This window comes from Crotalus tigris, unplaced genomic scaffold (genome assembly GCF_016545835.1).
Source record: "Crotalus tigris isolate CLP2741 ecotype Arizona unplaced genomic scaffold, ASM1654583v1 scf7180000017644.4837335, whole genome shotgun sequence".
In the NCBI taxonomy this organism is placed as follows: Eukaryota; Metazoa; Chordata; class Lepidosauria; order Squamata; family Viperidae; genus Crotalus; species Crotalus tigris.
In genome coordinates this window covers 2,362,908-2,381,423 of record NW_024096536.1, presented here as the reverse complement: position 1 = coordinate 2,381,423, position 18,516 = coordinate 2,362,908, and the positions used below count along the sequence as shown (strand labels likewise).

Below are 18,516 nucleotides of genomic sequence, written 5' to 3'. Positions count from 1 at the left end.
GGTGCCTATTATTGTACTATAAGATTAATAGTTCAATACATTTAAAGGGTTTCCGAATTGGGGAAGTACTGTTTCTTCCCCCTCCCAGGAGGAAAAAGGTGGGAGACACCGTGTCAGTGCTTCAGCCCAAATGTCTAAAGAATGTCTTAAGGGGAGTTCCGAAACTAAAACGAAACAAAACGTCTCTTTTTGCTAGCCATCCGCTAATTCTAATCGGGCCTTGGCACAGGCAGCCATATTTCCCATTTGCTATCACTCATCTTTTAGCATTATGAAGGCACAGCTCTTTTCTCACGTTTTCCTCAAGTATCATTGGATATGGCTAATCTCTGCTTAGGGTACCGATTATTCTTCCTTTTGAATATTTGCTCAGAAATATTTACCATTAATTAGGATGTTTATGCATAAGTATTTTTACCTATTTTACAGTTAACTTTTACCAGTAATTCTATATAGACTGAAACCTAAGAATTTTAGCTTTCTATTCCTACCTCTTTTAGATACCGTTTCATATTTCAAAATGAGGAATGAAGATCCTACTATACTATGTTAGAACCCTCAATTTCTGTCCTGATGTCCTGCTCCAAATTTTGCCCTTCAGATCTTTTGGATTATGTTTACCGCTCTGACAATAAACCCAATTAGGATGGGGAACCCATTAGAAGTGCAGCTATTTCAAGGACTAGACCAGTGGTTCTCAACCTGTGGGTTGGGACCTTGCCAAACAACGCAGTCCGCCATTTTTTTCTCCTTTTCCTTAGCTGTGCTACTCCCTTTTATTCTATTGGCTTTTGAAAGCCAATAGAATAGACTCTGTTGAATAGAGTCTAATTCTATTGGCTTTCAAAAGCCAATAGGAATTGTCCAGGCTGTCTCTGCCCTGCTGAGCCTGTCAAAAGTCCCATTCTGCAAACGGTGCTGCACCAATTGAGTAGTCCTCGACTTACGACCGGTTGGGAGTCGCGGCATTAAAAAGGTTGAGAACCACTGGACTAGACAGTAAGAGGAATATCTGTAATGTTCAAAATCACCGCTCCTCTTGATATACCTCATTATTTCTTTTTTCTTGATCTCTTTAGCTTAAATTTTTGTAATCTTTCTGTGTTTTGTTCTCCAATAGCTAATATTTTCATTGTGTGAGACTTTTTGTTTTCTGGTTGGAATCCCTCAAGTCCTGTTTTTCTCATTCTCCTATCTATTCTTGGGGCATTTCAATAGTCACCAGGTTCACCCTCGAAACATTTTTATGCCACTTGAGCTATGTCCTCACTATTGCTCTAATCTCTTCCAGGTAATCAATGGAAGATGCAAAAAAGCTTCTCTTCCCTGGTAGAGAGGGAATTCTCCCTCAATTTAAAATGTGCTACAAAATGTTGGCAAGGCAAATAGAGAAAGCCTTCCCCCCTATACCCCCCCCCGGCCTTTAAAACCCCAATTGGATAAAGGTGTCATTTCTTCTTAGATTGCCATTTTCTTCTTATTTTGTGGATTTGTACATTTTTTGTTAGATTCTGTGGAAATTTCTGTAACTTGCCCCATCACTTAGGTGGAGTTAATGGCCACATAAATATTTAAATAAATAAGGACAAAGCAAGAATTCTTGTCAGTAATACTGCCAATTTTACAGTTCCAACATTAGCCCTGGAATGATTTTTGCTGGTTCCTCCTGCATTGTAGATGTCCTAGAAGTTAATCAGCTCAACAACAGAATCCCAGAACTGTGGGAACATGGCAGCACAATTCCAATCTCTGCTGTATGTACATGATGCATATAGAAGGGCCTTACAAATGTTCTTCACCTGACATACAACAATTTTTTGTATCACCTTTGCACCAAGGACATCTTCTCTACTCTGGAAGTCATTTTTAATCCATGTAGCGCAGCATCTCTAAATGTTCTTTTGACAAACTCACTTGAAAACTTTTCCTCCTTGCCTTTCTATTTTGGCAAGCATTCCAGGTAGGTAATCATTTCATTTTAATAACAACAACAAAACAAATGTGGCAAAACAGATGTATCTTAACAACCTCTATCTTAATAGCCCAGACAGAATTATACTTGGAGAGTCCTTTGGAGAGGCCAAAATAATTTAAGGTTTAAAGGTCAGTACCAATACCTTAAATTGTGCCTGAAAAAAAAAAGAATTAATACAGATTATTGCTATATCCTATTATTTTTGTTAGCTGCTGTTCATGCCATTTACAACTTCTGGGTATATTGCAGGAATCAAGATAGTATGTAACAAGATGTGGATATCTGCCACCAATCCTATCACTTCCTTGGGATTTAGAATTTAAGAGAATATATTGCATACCATCTCTAAACTCAAGATAGTATGTAACAAGATGTGGATATCTGCCACCAATCCTATCAGTTTACTTCCTCGGGATTTAGAATTTAAGAGAATATATTGCATACCATCTCTAAACTCTACCATAAGCTTCACACAGTTGTTAAAAAGCACGGGAAACAAGATGGAATCTTGTAGGACATCACAGATCAATGGCCTAAGGGTCCAAACAGAAATCACTTGACATTAATATAACCCGACAGGCAGATTGGAATCACTATGAAAGGCCAGATTTTCAAGGCCAGATTTTGCCAGATGCTTCAGAGGGATACCATGGGCTGATATGTCTGAGATCAAACTACAGTATTCCTTCCAAACTTCAATCATTCATTATACAATATCACTATCCATTACACTGAATAATCTTTATCTTGCACTCCTTTGCCCCCAATAATTATCAAATCATGTGACATCTGTATGATAAAAATTGCAACCTTTTTTCTCTTTTTTTCTTGCATGACTGATCACTTGCTTTGGTCTCTGGTCTCTCTCTATTTTGCCTTGTTAAATTCACCTATGTAGAGAACTCTCCTACCAAAAATACAAAGGATGTTTTGTTTTCTAGTTTTAAGTTTTTCAGGGCAGAAAACTATTTTCTTCTTATTTTTAAGATAAGCATTATAGATACTGATAATGTCCTATAAAAATAATGACATTAAAGCCAATAAAATGTAGAGGAAAACTGTAGGAGAAAAGTAAACAAGAGAATGGTATGAAATGACTGAAACAAACTAAAGCATCAATTTATATAAGAAAAAAAAGCACTACAGATAATAATAGCATGAGAGGCTCCATTAAGAGATACAACTCTACATTTTAAAGATAAAAGCAATATTGTCTTAATTCAGATCTGATTTTTTTATGACTAATCTCACTGATTTCACTTGGCAGCTAAAGTTGGAAGAGACACATAAATATCATCTACTTTGCAAGATTGTCCAGCTATATATGATATAAAAGGATATAATATCTTCAGCTAAATGACTATTTGTATATTTATTGAATGTATTTACTGCCCATCTCTCTGCAAGGAGATAGTTTAATAGTTAATATTTGGCACCTTTATTTCTATTAAGTGCTTTCTGTAAATATAGTAATTTTCAAACTAGTTCAGAAACAATTTTAGGGTAAAATATTAGAAGTGCTTCACAATTAAGCAAGGAAAAAGTTATAATCTTTTCAATGGACTTGCTGACACTTCCATCCCTAAGGCAGGAAAACTTTAGATACGTAGCTTTTGCCAATGATGCTATTGTTAAAAATATTAGGACAGGTTTAAAATAAGAATCTTACAAACTTGGTAAGCTACTTTAAAGCTCAAGGGGGTAGTTGGAGACATGAAGTGGCAGCAACCTCATGGAATTTTAACATTTTCCTCAGTGGTGGGATTCAAATATATGAACAACCAGTTCTCTGTGTGGATGCCGCTTCTGGAAGTCCATTCTGGGACTAGGCAACAGAAAATTAGCTACCGGTTCTGCCAAAGTAGTGCGAATCGGCTGAATCCCACCACTGATTTTCCTGCATCAATACATTTTCAAAAATGCTGAAAGATAATTTAAAAAGAATCTGGGCTGCTTGCAAGATATTCACATTGCTTTGACCTAATCCCTAATCTATTCTTATAATAGGAAATACAGCATAGGAAATAGGAGCATAGTCATTTCTTTGTTCAGTATTGCACCAAAACAGAATAACGACACATATTTTGCTACTATCTAGCCTGTTCTTTCTTTCAAGGGCCACTTAACCTAAATTATTGTTATCCAAGTTACTACTCCAGTAAGAAATCCTGAGTTCTCTTTATGCACAACTATATAAAGTGATTGCATAACTGAAGTGCAGAATAATATACCTCTTCTTGAAGAGACAGCCAAAATCTACCAAAGGGATATTTAATTCAAAATTGTCATGGAAATGAGTATGATTATTAGATCTTGTCAATTCTTTAATTCAATACTTCTCTGAAAATAGTTTACATACAAAGGATAGCAGATTATATAACAAAACAAAACTAAAAAGATTCTCATCTTGCCTCATTTTAAAATTCAAATGAAGAGGCATCAGATTTACAGCTAATAGGAGCTATTAGCCAAGATCCACCAGCTGGAGTGTTGTGTTGAAATTATATAAACATTTCCTATTTGGAATAAATTTTGAGTAGCCAAAAAGAATCAGTCTTTTCATACAAAACTTTAAATGTCATGCATCACAAGCCCAGGGAAATCAATCTATTGCAGCTGTAACTGGCAATATATTACATTAAATATTCAAACTGGTTGCTATATGACATATTACCTTGAAGAACTGCTAAGTACTGCAACATTTTAACTGGGGGAAAAAAATAACTCATCTATGGGACTGACTTTTGATACACCTTGTATCAGCTATCATCCTCATTCCCGTTGTTTAGAAAAGCCATGGACACCCGGTACTTCACCAAGGCTTTTGGCAGACCTTTCACTTCATTGCACTTGCCATCTTTTTTCGTTTTATTGTGATTATGGTGAATTGCTCAGAGTCATTGAGAATCATATGATCCAATGACATCCAGGTTTAAATCTTCATAATAATTTAATCTTTTACCTACCAAGTTAGCTTGTCAGATGCCAATATTCCAAAAATGCTTTACCAATAAGGTAGTAATATTATCACTGATTTTGTAGAAGAGTGGGAGGATACATTAGTTTCCCTATCTTTAGAAACAGTTCTTTAGGAACAACTTCATGATTAGATATACACTGGTATGCAAATCAGAACTCAGCTGACATAGTTGTTTTCTCTAAGAGTAATAAAGCTTTAGGAAGAAAAATAAGTTCTTTCAAACAGTATGCTCCCAAGAAACCACATCTTAGTTATTTGGCAGTGTTAATTTTTACTCATACCAACAGAGTCCGAATTCCATACTGGCAGGTTATTTCCAATTCTTCCTTCCAGTAGTTGATACATTCTATTTCTACCTCAATGTGTCAGAGCAATTAAAGGTCATGAATACTCCCATGCATAGGCAGGAGCAAAAGTCCTCATAGCTGTGCTATTTTTTTTTATCTAGAGTCAGGTATAATCTTTTATATAACTCAGAAATATCTACTCATATCTTACTTGGATTATTTCAGGATGCTGGGAAAACAATATAGATGTCCGAATAGGTACCAATCCAGACATGACATTTGTGTTGATTTGCAATCTACAGTATTCAACACCATTTTTGTCTTTCATTTTCACTATATTTTATTGAAAACAATATAGATGTCCGAATAGGTACCAATCCAGACATGACATTTGTGTTGATTTGCAATCTACAGTATTCAACACTATTTTTGTCTTTCATTTTCACTATATTTTATTGAATTTTATACCTAAGTTCCTCAGTAAGGTGGAAGCTTCATTATTTTGTAAGGTAATGGTCCATTAGAATTGGGCAGTCAATAAATTTAAATAAAATAAAAATTAGTACCAATAAGTAATTCTTAGAGATATTGATCATATTTAGTAAGTGGGGCAGCTGTACTATTATATTTTCTGTAACAATCTTCTATGTTCCTAAATAAACAAAATGTATTTGGAAACCACTTTTTTGATAAATAATCCCAACAGAGATTGACATTTGATAAGGTACTCATCCAACACCTCAAAGGCATGTAATTCACATATATTTTGTTTCTCAATTCAACAATGCATCCTAGGCACCTATTAAGTTAATTATTGATTTAATACTAATACTATACTTTAGAGATAGCTCTGCATGTGCTGTGATTTCATATTAAACAGAAATCTGTGATCTTGTATATTGTAACAAAAAATATAACTTTTTGTATAGCTCTTAGCTGGGAAATATACAAGTTACTTTACAATGAAATCCTAAACATTTTTGAAGATGCAAATGTTTTTATAAATTATACATGACTATGACGTTTCTGCAGGACAAAAGAATAATTCAACTTTAAGATGTCTGAGATTAAGAAATAAGCTTCTGAGTTTACATGTTATCATGAAAGAGAATGGGGCCTTCAGACAGGAATATCTCCATCTTGCTATTCCAATCAAAAACATAATTAAAATTTAGTTTAGTTGCACTAAGAAGTGCCACATATCTGATTCTTCTAGAGGAGCATTTCTCATTGTTTACTATAATTAAGCCCTAAAAAGTAGCATAATATATATAACCTACATCCATTGACAAAACAGATTAAGACTACTATAAATCTTTTTTAAAATGGAATCAGTAAGGTCAGTTTAATTAGCTACTATATTATGCTTCCAAATAAAGCATGCAAAAAGAATGAATTTATATAGATAAAAATGAAACAATAATTTACAGGTAGTCTCGAATTATGACTGTAATGGACCCTGACATTTCTGTTGTATATCATGGCAGTTGTTAAATTTTGCCACCCATATATATGACTGACCCGATTTTACATTTTTTTCCCAGCAGTTGTTAAGAGAACCTATTTTCCACAACGGACCTTTTTTTTTTCTGCAGAAACTATAAGTTACGGTAAATACTGGTTTCTGGCAAAAAAAATATGGAAAATCACCGCCACATGACTGCAGGATGCTGCAAACAATGTGGGCTGGTTGCAGAGTACAAAAATGCAATCATCATGTGACTGCACATGGTGGCTGACCATCAGAACTTCAAATGCAGATTGTAAGTACCTTTTGGAGGGTTCATTATAACTTTGAACTTGTCATAAGTCAAGGACTACTAGAATGCTTAATGAATAGAAATCCACTCTAACAAATACAAAACTTAAATTTGGCAAAATGGTTACTCATCCAAGTTATATTAACCATTAAAATTTAAATTGAATTTTGATACTACAGACCATTGCAGGTGTATAATTTAGCATATTTTGTGTGAATTATATTTGTACTAGGAATTGTACAATATTATATTGTATATTCCTGTTTTTCTCTTTTCTGCTCATATTTCCGTATTAAGCTTATTTGTACCCTTTCATCTTTATTTGATGTTCAATCACTAATGCTCTAATCTGCTATTCTAAAAAGACATTGATTATTCCTAGGGGTTACCCAAAACAGGAACCTGACCATAGTTTTGAGCCAATCCAGAAATGGATACAAGACATCATATATAATTTAGAAGACCTTATCTTTACCAACACATGTAGATATCAAGATGACAGAATTTCCATATGTTAATACGTGACAAGGCAAAAACGTCCTCAGATTCTCAGGTCTGCCCACATCAGAAGAAATCAAGATGTATCTTTAGATTCCTTGTATAATTGCAATGTACTTATTAACAGATATGTAGCTAAGAATTATTTACTCTTATTTAATTTAGTGGGCATGAAAAACTTCAAACTACAAAACTGCTGTTCTTGGTAAAGGGTGTATCAAAGCATTTTTATAATTAAAATCTGTAACTGCTGGAGTGGTCAAAATGTGCCTGAAATTTTCATTACTTTCATTACTCTTGAATCAGAGTGCAAAGCAACTTCCTGAATCACAGAAGAGTAAGCCTGCACAGCTCTAAAATCTGCACACTGAACATGTTTGCTTTGAGGCTAAAGTGCAACCAAGTCAAATATGCAATTATCACCCACCTCGATATTAAAAATATCTGTACTTTTCGAAGCACAAATAAAAGCAAATACAAAGGCACACCAAAATGGACAGTCATTGTCTTCATTACAGTCTAAAACACCCACTTTAAAAAAGACCAAACACAAGTATAATATGTACACGGATTGGATTTTCATAGGTTGTCTGTAAAAGCATACCATCTTCTTTCCCCATTGTAAAATAAGCACCAACCGTAGGGAAAAGAAGAAGGGAAGCATAAAAAAAGCAGTCTGTCTCACACAGTTTATTTAACAATAGGTAATAAGAAATCAATTAACAGTCTATACAGTGATCGAAAGTTCATATTTATAAGTAATCAACTTTAATTGCATGATTTACAACATTTGAGGGTTTTTTGCTTTCTATTTTCAAGTTTTACAGAAAATGGAAGAGGAGAAAAAGGGAAGGAAGGGAAAGAGAAAGCAAGCATAAAGAAGAAACCCCAGGGATTTTTGCTCAGGTTAAAATTTGACCCTTGGAATAGTTTCTTACCCTCTTTAGTTTTTTCCTTTGTTAGATGTAAAAATAACAAAAAATCTTTCAGGAAAACAAACCACAATATATATACTACATCCATTTGGCAGCTGCCCCCATATATTTGCAAAAAAGTTTTCTACATGTACAAATTTTAATACTTGAAGTTTAAGCTCAGACTCTGGTATAGAAAATTCTTGGAGGACAAAAGTAGACTTCAGAGGGGAGACTGGATTTCTTAATATTTTTTTTTTACAGTTTTTAAAAGAATTGACATCGTTCCAACCAAGGAAGAAATTGGTATTTATCTTTAATATATATTTATATATATATTTATATATATATATATATGCACTGTAATTTTAAAGCAACATTCACCTTTTTTTTGTCCTCCAGTTTAGGTAATGTTCTTTTGTTTTGTTTTGTTTTCGTTGCTGTTTTTGCAGTAGACAAGAGGAAAACCAGAATAGGGTAAAGTTAACCATTTGCCTCAGTAAATTATAACTATCAATATTACATATTTTCATTAATTTAAAAAAAATAAAACCTATTGGAGGCTAGTGAAGGAAGTCATTTGGTCAGCAGCCAAACAACTATCCACTCCCAAGCACCTCCCCAACACACGCGAAGGGAAAACAAAAACAAAAAAAAGGACTGGTTACAGTCCCAGCCATAACAAAAATATATTTTCTTTGTATTCCATTGTCCCCCATTTCAGTTGGGGGTTTTTTTGTTTGTTTTTAAAACCACAAACTACTGTTGCAGATTTCAGGTGTATTCCAGGGAAAATGTTCTGCTAAGAAAGATTCAAAAAATTGTCTTCAGTACAAAACCTCTTGAGAAAATAAGTTTTTTTTTGCTCCCAAAATGCTACAATGTATCTTAGCGTATGTCTAGTGTACTCTGTGAAAGATTTGAATTTAAGTCTGAATTATCTGAGCTGAGTCCCAGTTCTGTGGCACCTGCACCATGGAGCCCTGCCATGCCTGGATTATTAGCAAGCTGAGAAAGCATTGCATTCTGGTCCGAGCTGGCAAAGTGCCCTTGATCCATGGGGTTAGCCTGGGCAGCTACCAGTCCTGGATGTGGGGAGCTGGTTTGTGGAGAGACGTGATGTGGAGAAGGTTGAGGCTGCATCCTAGGGGAAGGGCTGGAGTGGGGTGGCTGGGATTGGGGGCGTGGTGAGGGGACAGGTTGTGGAGAACGAACTTGATTGGTAAGTGATGATGGAATCTGTTGACCTTGTAAGTGTGGGGACTGGGCCTGATTAGGAAGCATGTGTTGCTGAGGACTCATAGGATTTGGCTGAGCTGGGGATCCAATTTGCTGTTGGAGTAATCGCTGTTGGTAAGCCTGCTGCAAATTTGATCCTGTGTCTGCACTCATTGCCTGAGGAAGCTGGCTCATCTGTCCCATATTTCCTTGCTGCAACTGCTGCATATGATGCTGCATTCGTTGTTGTTGCTGCTGCTGCTGCTGCTGCTGAGGATACCCAACTCCTTGAGGCTGTTGGAACTGGTTATGATTGGCTATTCCAGGACCTAAATTTGGTCCTGTTCCTTGTTGCTGCTGCTGACGCTGTTGTTCAATCATCTGCCGTCTTAGCAGGAGATCCCGGAACTGGGGAGACATTCCCGAATGATTCATGTTCATTGGCTGTGCCTGAGGATTCATCCCACCCATGGCTTGCTGGGGTGGAGGCTGCTGAGGCGGTGACTGCTGAGGCATGCTAGGCCTCTGAACACCTGCTTGCATTGGATTCATGTTCTGCATGGCTGGATTTGAGTGAACACCTTGTTGTCCTGGCATGACCTGCTGCTGCTGCTGCTGTTGCTGCAGACTTGGCTGGCCCTGAGGCATTCCAGGCTGTCCCGGCATGCCTTGTGGATTCGGGTTACCAGCATACTTGGCAGCCCGCTGCTTAATGAAAGCAGCTAACAACTGAGGGTTTGAATGCAAGATGTTAAGCACCTGCTGCTGCTGCATGGGAGAGCTGGGAGACCTGAGAGTCCGCAGCAGGTTTTGTAAGGCTGCCTGAGGCAGAGAGCCTGGTTTTGATGGAGCTGTACCAGGTACCTGACCCATTCCTGGTTGTTGTGACATATTCATTGGCTGTCCAGGTTGGGCCATTGACATCATTGTCGGTCTTTGCATTCCGGGCTGCAGCTGCTGAGGTTGTGGCAACCCACCTTGGGCCCATGCTGGCTGCTGCTGAATTCCTGTTGATCCCATCCCTTGGTCTATGTGCCCACCAGGACCTCTGGCCATCTGAGGTGGTGTTACAGTCATAGGCTGTATTGGATTCATTTGAGGCATCTGGTGTTGAATAGGCCTCTGGAAGATTGGAACATGAGCCATCTGCCGCTGGTGATCTGCTACTCGTTGTATCTGCATGGCTATTTCCACGGCAGCTGCAGGAGGACCCTGGATAGGTGGCTGAACAGTCTGAGGAGTTGTTGGAGGAGTTATCTGGCCACCTGCCTTGCCTTGAGATACAGCACCAGGAGGTTGAGTTCTTGCAATGCTATATGGAGGCATGTTATTAGGAGGCGCAGGTTGTGGTTGTGAAGCAGGCTGTGGTGGAGGCTGAGGCTGTGGTGTTTGAGGAGTTGGTGGCTGCTGGCCTGTTGGAGTAGTTGGTGTGGCTGGTGTAGGTGAAGGCAACCCTTGCTGTTGTCCTACTATGCCTGTCCTCTGCATACTTGCCATCCTCCTCCGGAGCATCTGGGCCTGTTGTAGGCGATGCTGAAGCTGTTGCTGACGAAGTTTATGTTTGATATTTAGGCAAAATGGCACTGGGCACTTGTTCTCCTGGCAGTGCTTAGCATGGTAGCAGCAAAGAGCAATGAGTTGTTTGCAAATTGGACACCCTCCATTGGTTTTGCGTTTGCAACCTTTGGTGTGCTGGACAACTCTTTTCATTTTTTGACAAGATGGCAATGAACAGTTGGCATTGCGACACTGGCAGGCGTGAACTAAAGACTGGATGCAACGCTGGATACTCAGGCGACGTGAATCACCAGGACTCTGAGTGGTGGCTGTCTGTTGGTTGTTGCTCTCATCATCAATTCCAAGGCCCAGTTTCTCCATCTTGTGCTCATGATTTTTAGTGTTATAGCAGGTAATGCACAAGTCATAATCCTAAACACAGAAATTATTATAATCAGATACTTGGAACTTTAGATCAACAGAGGTTCACTAGTTTATAACTCTAGATAACTGTATGAATTGAAGACTACATTATGTTCTACCAATTTCAATATGATAATGGTAATGTTATCTAAGACAACATTTTTATATTTTATGCACATAAGCATTTTTGTCCAGATAAAACAGAAAAATTTATTAAAATAAGCAAAAGTAAAAAGCTGGGCAAGTTAATCAAATGCTTACTAGAGTTAATAGTATATCAAAACTATACAATGAAGATCACAGAAAGTATTGCATTGGTACTAATATACAAAGAATCACAAATCAAGGGCTTTCTCCTATTTTTACTGATGTAGTCTTCTATGTATAAGCCCATAGAATTCTCAGGTAAATAAAATAGGTAATGTACTATCTTTAATAGGGATTCCTATCATTTCATGGATCTCTGTCATATAAAGTTATCAAGCAGGGAGGAGCTATATTGAGATGACAGAGGTACCTATATATTTATTATCCGATTAAGCATTTACAAGGGAAAATAACAGGCAAAGAAATTCCCGAAATGCAAGTTTAACCAGCTGCTTCACTATAGGTTAGGCATACCTCACAAACAGTGCAATGCCATCTTGTCTCCACATGGTGCTTGCACTCATTGCAGGTGTACACAAAACGGTCTTGGCTCTGTGTATGCAGCTCTACTAGCATGCACATAGTTGACCACATTGCTCTTCGTAGTGAAGAAAACTCAAGATGTTTGTCTCTAGCAAGGGTAAGGAAGGCATCACGCCCATCCATTAAGTCACACGGAATAAGTGGGTCAGGTTCAGTGATGGGAGGCAGAGAGTTGGCTTGAGGACCAGCAATGAGACGGATCACAAAGAATACCTGTAAAAGAGACAGGCCTATTTTAGATTCCCTTCTAAGCAACATTTTTTAAATATAGAAAGTTTGATAATCTATGCTTTTAATTTCAGTGTTAAATGTTTGTATAGGTTACAGGTATCAGATACAGGCTTTAATTTCTTTTTAATTTTATCAAATGCTTATTAGAGCAGTAAGTATAATTTGCAGCAATCCTTCTACCATGTACTAATTAAACATTGAAATCTAGTCATTTAGTTTTCTTTAGTGATCCAGTTATGATCAATGGCAAGTAAGTGGTAGTGCAAGTAAATGGGGGCTTAACTAAAACATGTGATTTTATTTCTTTTTACCTGGAAATGATAAATTATTGGTTGAATTTGCGTAGAATTCAGAATCAGAGCAAAAAAAAATATGACATATTACAACTTAATACACTGTGTGAATTCAGGCAACATTTCATTACAGATACAATATTGTCAAACAATATCCATTATTTAAATAAAACAGGTAACTTTATTTTCTGAATATAATCAATTCACAACCATTAGGCTACTTTGGTAACTTTATTAACTTGGGTTATTTTAATCTGATTGAACAAATTGTGGGATAGACCGTTTTCCTCCATTATATATCTCGCATACTTTTTTCTTGTATGTACTTCAGACTATAAGCCCATGAATATAGTTTATATTGCACTCCCATCCTACAATTTGGCAAAAATGGTCAGTATCTTACATACACATAACAATAGTGCTTTAAAAAGTCAACAATGCTATTAATTTCTAAAAAGCCATTGATACTGTTCCTGCTTTCTTATTAGCAAGAGCACGTTATATTGTTTCTTTAGAATCACTTGCCAACTTTGTCTTACATTTCCTTCATCAACCCCTCCCTTTCAAACTCATTTTAGGAGGCCCCAGAAATGTTTACTTCACTCTTACCTCCTTGTGCTTTTCCATGGTGGCATAGAGTTTCTGGGAAAGATCATTGGAGACATTGGGCATGCCTGGCTTCTTTTTGTTACCACGACTTAAACTGCTCTTATTTTTACTGGTCTTCTTGTTGTTTTTCTTTTTGGCATTTTTACTGTCTCCTTTGCTAACCTGAAAATGAACATAGTGAAGTTGAATGGCAAACTCCCCAGAAGAACGGAAGAATCAGTTCAAGAAAACCTTCGTTAATTCAGCACAGACCTTCTGAAAGAGTCAAACAAGACTTATAACCATGTTTTAATCTCACTACAACAGGACTGAGAACAATGGAACATGGAACATCCTTCTAATCATTTTAATGTTATTCCTGAATTAAAATAAAGGGCCTCTGGTTGGGCCTGAGTCACTTGCTTCTCTGCATCAATTAATTTATCAACATTTCTGGAGCAACATATATCATTTATTTTCTCTACCTCTACATTTTAAAATGTCAGAGATGACTTTTTAGTAGAAGCTATTTTCTTACATCAGTGCTCTCGTTGCTAGTGTTCTCTTCCCTTTTCCTCTCTTCCTCCTCTTGCTCTAATTCCTTAATGCTCTCCTCTAGAACATTTGGCCAGAAATCTCCTTCAAAATAGGGCAGCTCTTTTGCACTTGTTAGACGGTCTTCCGTTGCTTGCTTAAAAATATCCTGCAACATAAAATATTTTTCAGGACACATTTAACAATGTGAAAACAGTCAAATAGTTGTCAATTTTTTATTTTTTTTATTTTTGTTACTTTTAAAATAATAGAAAAGGAAAAAAACAAAAAAGAACAAAACAAATAGACATTGTAAAATAAATATATAACAAGTTCTTAAAAAAACAAATGAAAAAATACAACAGAAAAAGAAAATGAAAAATATCTCTCTCTCTCTCTCACTCACACACACACACACACAAACTGTATGGACCTGCAGCATTTTCAGCTTCTGAAATACTGGAACCTAAGATACCAAAACAACTTGTTAAATTCTTTAAAATTAAAAAAAAAATCCTATTACTGGTTTTTATCTGTTATCACTAAGTCAATTTGATATGCAGACATTAAGAGATGAATATAGAATTAGAGATTCCTACATTGCCTCGACCAGTGGTCCCTAATGGAACCAGTTCTGTGGGGAAAAAATTTTCCGTGGACAGAGACGAGTGTTGTTTCATACGTTATCTAGATCCCACACATGCACATATGAAGCTTTTCCCACTTGTGTGGGCTGGTTCCAAGTGGGCTATAGACTGGTACCCTTCAGGGTTGGGGACCCCTGAACTAGACAATGGAAGAATGTCTTCATTTCTATATTAAGAGTGTTGATGGATCTTGAACGATGATAATATTTAGAATTTAGTAGACTCCCTTATGATTGTATAGATAGGGACTATCTAAGAAAGCATTTTGTTGGAGATGTAATAAGGACAACAATTCTTTAAAACACATATTTTTATAATGTTCTATAATTACTAAAATTTTGGGAGAAAGTAATGGACCATATAAATGAGATTGTGTGGCAAAAGCTAACATTTTCAAAGTATAATAGTCTTTTAAATTACTTATCTATTACATGGAAAATAACATGTAACTGGACAATACAAAAGGATTATCTGTGTCTTTATTATGGCTAAAAAACTGATACTGCAGCATCAGAAAGATTCTTATATGACCCCATTCTTTCAACGGATTGAAGCGGGGGTCTCCAACCTCCCGGGCCCCAGCCCAGTAGTGGCCTGTTTGGAACTGGGCTGTGGAAGCAATGGGCGAGTGCATGCGCAGCTTCATTTCTGTGAGCAGTGGGCGCACGCACAGCTTCATTTGTGTGGGCAGCAGGTGTGCGTACCCGCCACTCATGTGGAACCATCTTCTTCCCCCCCCCCCGGCCGCGAAGCTGTAAACGTTGGGGATCACTGGATTAAAGACCTGATTACACTTGCCATCTATGAGATGATTATAGATGTAGACTTTATATGAACAAATATAATTAAATATGGGTTTCATTTATAAAAAATACAGTAGGTTAAAGAAAATACAATAGCTATATTAATATATATGCTTGCAAGTTTGATTAGAGAAATATATAAAATTGTACATATTTCTTATTGTAATCACATATTATACTTTATAAAGTCCATTTTTTAAGCCTCATAGCAAAAGATAGTTTTCCCAATCTACATTATGTATCTTTTAGATTTTTTTTTAATTTAATGCACGCTTGAAGGTGCAGAAAGATGAATTGATATGCAATATTGCTTTTAAAGACATTTTTATACTTTTCTGAAGTACTATGACTCAGGAATAAACAGGTAAATAAATGTGATACTTCAACTAATGCACAACTAACCTTATAATCATGGACAATGCGCTCTGACACAGATTTATCCAACATCTTTTTATACCATTCTTGCAGTCGTTTTGGTTTGGGAATTTTTTGATCAGGTGGATGGCAATGGAAAATGTAATCATCTCCTTCACTAGGTGGGCAGGCCCAGATATGTCCAGTTGTATATCTAGTAGGAAAGAAATATGTTATTAGTTCTATTATACATTATTTCAAATATACTTACCTTATTATCATTTGTTACCTTTTCAAAGCAAGAATGTACTCCACAAGATAGCTGAATCTGAAATATTCTAACTACTGTGTTTTCCCGAAAATAAGACCTGGTCTTATATTTTTTTTGCCTGGTGCCTCCAAAAGAGGCACCAGATCTTATTTTGGGGGGATGTCTTACCCGCTTAGATTAGGACCACTGCAGCTAGGCCTCCCACGCCTCCTTTTGTGTCTCTGCCCGAGTTCTTCTGTAGCTGCACGCCACGTGGTGCATTGAGAGCAGCGGCACTGGGGCAAGCCAGGCAGCCTTCTGCTGTGAGCGGCAGCTCTGTCACAAAGCACTATGTGGGATCCAGCCCTGAGCGGTAGCTCCGTCGTAATGCACCATATGGTGTCCTGCCCTGAGCGGTGGCACTGGTGCAATGCACCGCAAGAGAACTTGGGCAGCAGCACGATAGCCGTCAGGGCATGGGAGCCCTGGCTGTAGCAGTCCTAAAGTAAACGGGTGCAGGGCACATGGGGCAGCTCCACCCCCCCACTCCAGCTTGATTTTTATGCGTGCACCTCACCCCAAAACTAGGGCTTATTTTGGGGAAAACACAGTATGTCATATCTGAAAACCTCAGAAGTAGTAAATAAAAAGGGGTTCAGAAGCTTTATAGACAAAAATACCTTCTAATGTAGAAATCAATCTGGAGATCACCCCAGAGCTATTTATGATCCGTTTTCAAACTTCCAACAGTTGCACTTGCTTTCTCTCTCTCATTCCCTCTATGTATTGCATTTTGGGCACTTTGCAACTGACTTCCATGTATGCCCATTTGCAACGTCTTGTGACTGTGATTTTCAGGTTTTTTTTGGGGGGGGGATGGCCAATTTTGGGGGTTTACTTTTGGTTTCCATAAAAAATGCCCATTGGTGAAAATGGGTTTACTTAATGATTGCTGCAAAAAAAAGTCATAACGTTGAGCATGGTCATGTGCAGACTAGCTTAATGACTGTAATTTTGGACTCAATTATGATTGTATTTGAGTTCTACCTGTAATCATAGGACATCATAGCTTGATGAGTAGATAGAACTAGTATTGTTTCTATAAGACAAATATATTCTCTTCTCTTGGAATTATTCACCCACATTTTCTGAATGTTTACCAAATTATTTCTGCTTTAATTTATATTAACTATTATGAACATTTGAAATACACTCCTTCCATATTCTACTTTTAGAAACATAAAAGCCTTGTTCATAAATACATAGTCACACTCAACACAATACATGTTTAACTTGTCAATGAAAAGTTATTTTGCCAAAATCAATATTAGTTATGACTGAAATAAACCAAAAAACAAACCAATGGATACAATTAACTGCATGTCTCTCTGCAGTGAACGATGGAGGCATAATCAGAATTTCCTTTTATAAGAGTAGCACTTTTTTCTTTGCTGCCTTTTCTTTAAACTATTTTCCTTTCCTAATTTTAAACTTAGATTAAGACTAGCCTAACAAAGTATCACACATAATTTAATTTTACATTTCTCTCCCAAAATGATTAAAGCATCAATGAAGCCTTTAATAAAAGGCTACCAGTATTCTAATGTAATTAAAGATCCACACACTGCTCTCAGGTGATCCATCTAGTTTCAACTAATCTTTATAATAGTAACATAATTTTATGACAGTCGTTTAGGAATTCTTTCATTTTATTCTTTTCTAACACACTATCCTCACTTGGAACTCCATATACACATTCTTCAGTGAAGAACTAAACATTCTTGTTTGCTACTAGTAGTATACTAATCAAATCGCATCTACACCCAAGATAATAAAATACCTGCTGAAAATATACTTATCTTCTGACTACTACAGAGAAGGGATTGGCAAAATGGCCTAGAAACATCTTATTTAATGTTCAACAGGGTTTCTGTCCACTTGACCTCAATACAATTGACTTTACAGTTTCAAATCTGTTCATTAATTCAAAAAGATTCCATGTTTCTTTTATAAGTTGCAATACACAATAGCACACAATATAATAAAATAGGAAACTTACCCCAACTTCTTAACATACTCTAGGTAACCTATCAGAATTTCATGATAGACAGCAGTCCTCAGGCATTTAGGGCGGAAGAAATGAACACTGTCAAGGTAAGATATGTATACCCGCCTAAAGAAGAGAAAAAGTCCATAAGCTATAACCAGAAGCATTTTGCAGTATTTAGTTATTTCCTTTTTCTTCCATTAAAATATTTGCCTTAAGTTCCTCTTTCATAGTCTCTTTTTAAAACTAGTACCTTAATTTAACTATGTTTACCTTATTTCTCAAATAAGATTTTTAAGCTATTAACAAGGTATGGTCTGCCTTGCAAACTGCAATAGTTGCCAGTTTGCTTCTGGGAGTAATTGAAGTTGGTGGTTACTACTTATAAAGCATTGGGATTAGCATTTGAAGGACAACCTATCTCCTAGAGTACCTGCCCAGTAGTTTCGATCTGGCAGGGTTGGCACACTCCAAGTTCCATTAAACAATGCCACCTATCAGGACCTTGGAAGTGTGCCGGATCTCTG

At 36.8% G+C, this 18,516-nt stretch overlaps 1 protein-coding gene and 1 long non-coding RNA gene across 4 annotated transcripts in view; one reads left to right on the top strand and one right to left on the bottom strand.

The window, feature by feature from the left end:
* The first annotated feature begins 133 nt into the window (after positions 1-133).
* Positions 134-8,734, top strand: LOC120304684. Of its 3 annotated transcripts, none has more exons than XR_005555796.1 (3): positions 134-338; positions 1,678-1,960; positions 6,838-8,734. It is a non-coding gene; the product is annotated as an uncharacterized LOC120304684 (long non-coding RNA). The 3 variants fall into 3 exon arrangements; XR_005555795.1 differs by having other exon boundaries at positions 6,790-8,734; XR_005555794.1 differs by having other exon boundaries at positions 6,787-8,734.
* Positions 8,176-18,516, bottom strand: part of EP300 (E1A binding protein p300) — a 103,446-nt gene continuing 93,105 nt past the window's right edge. Inside the window, exons 26-31 of the mRNA XM_039335546.1 lie at positions 18,002-18,115; positions 15,741-15,906; positions 13,893-14,057; positions 13,376-13,537; positions 12,174-12,455; positions 8,176-11,561 (exon numbers count right to left, since the gene is read on the bottom strand). Of these exons, the coding sequence (XP_039191480.1) occupies positions 9,303-11,561; positions 12,174-12,455; positions 13,376-13,537; positions 13,893-14,057; positions 15,741-15,906; positions 18,002-18,115 (3,148 nt within the window). The 3' untranslated portion in view covers positions 8,176-9,302. The remainder of the gene's footprint in view (positions 11,562-12,173; positions 12,456-13,375; positions 13,538-13,892; positions 14,058-15,740; positions 15,907-18,001; positions 18,116-18,516) is intronic.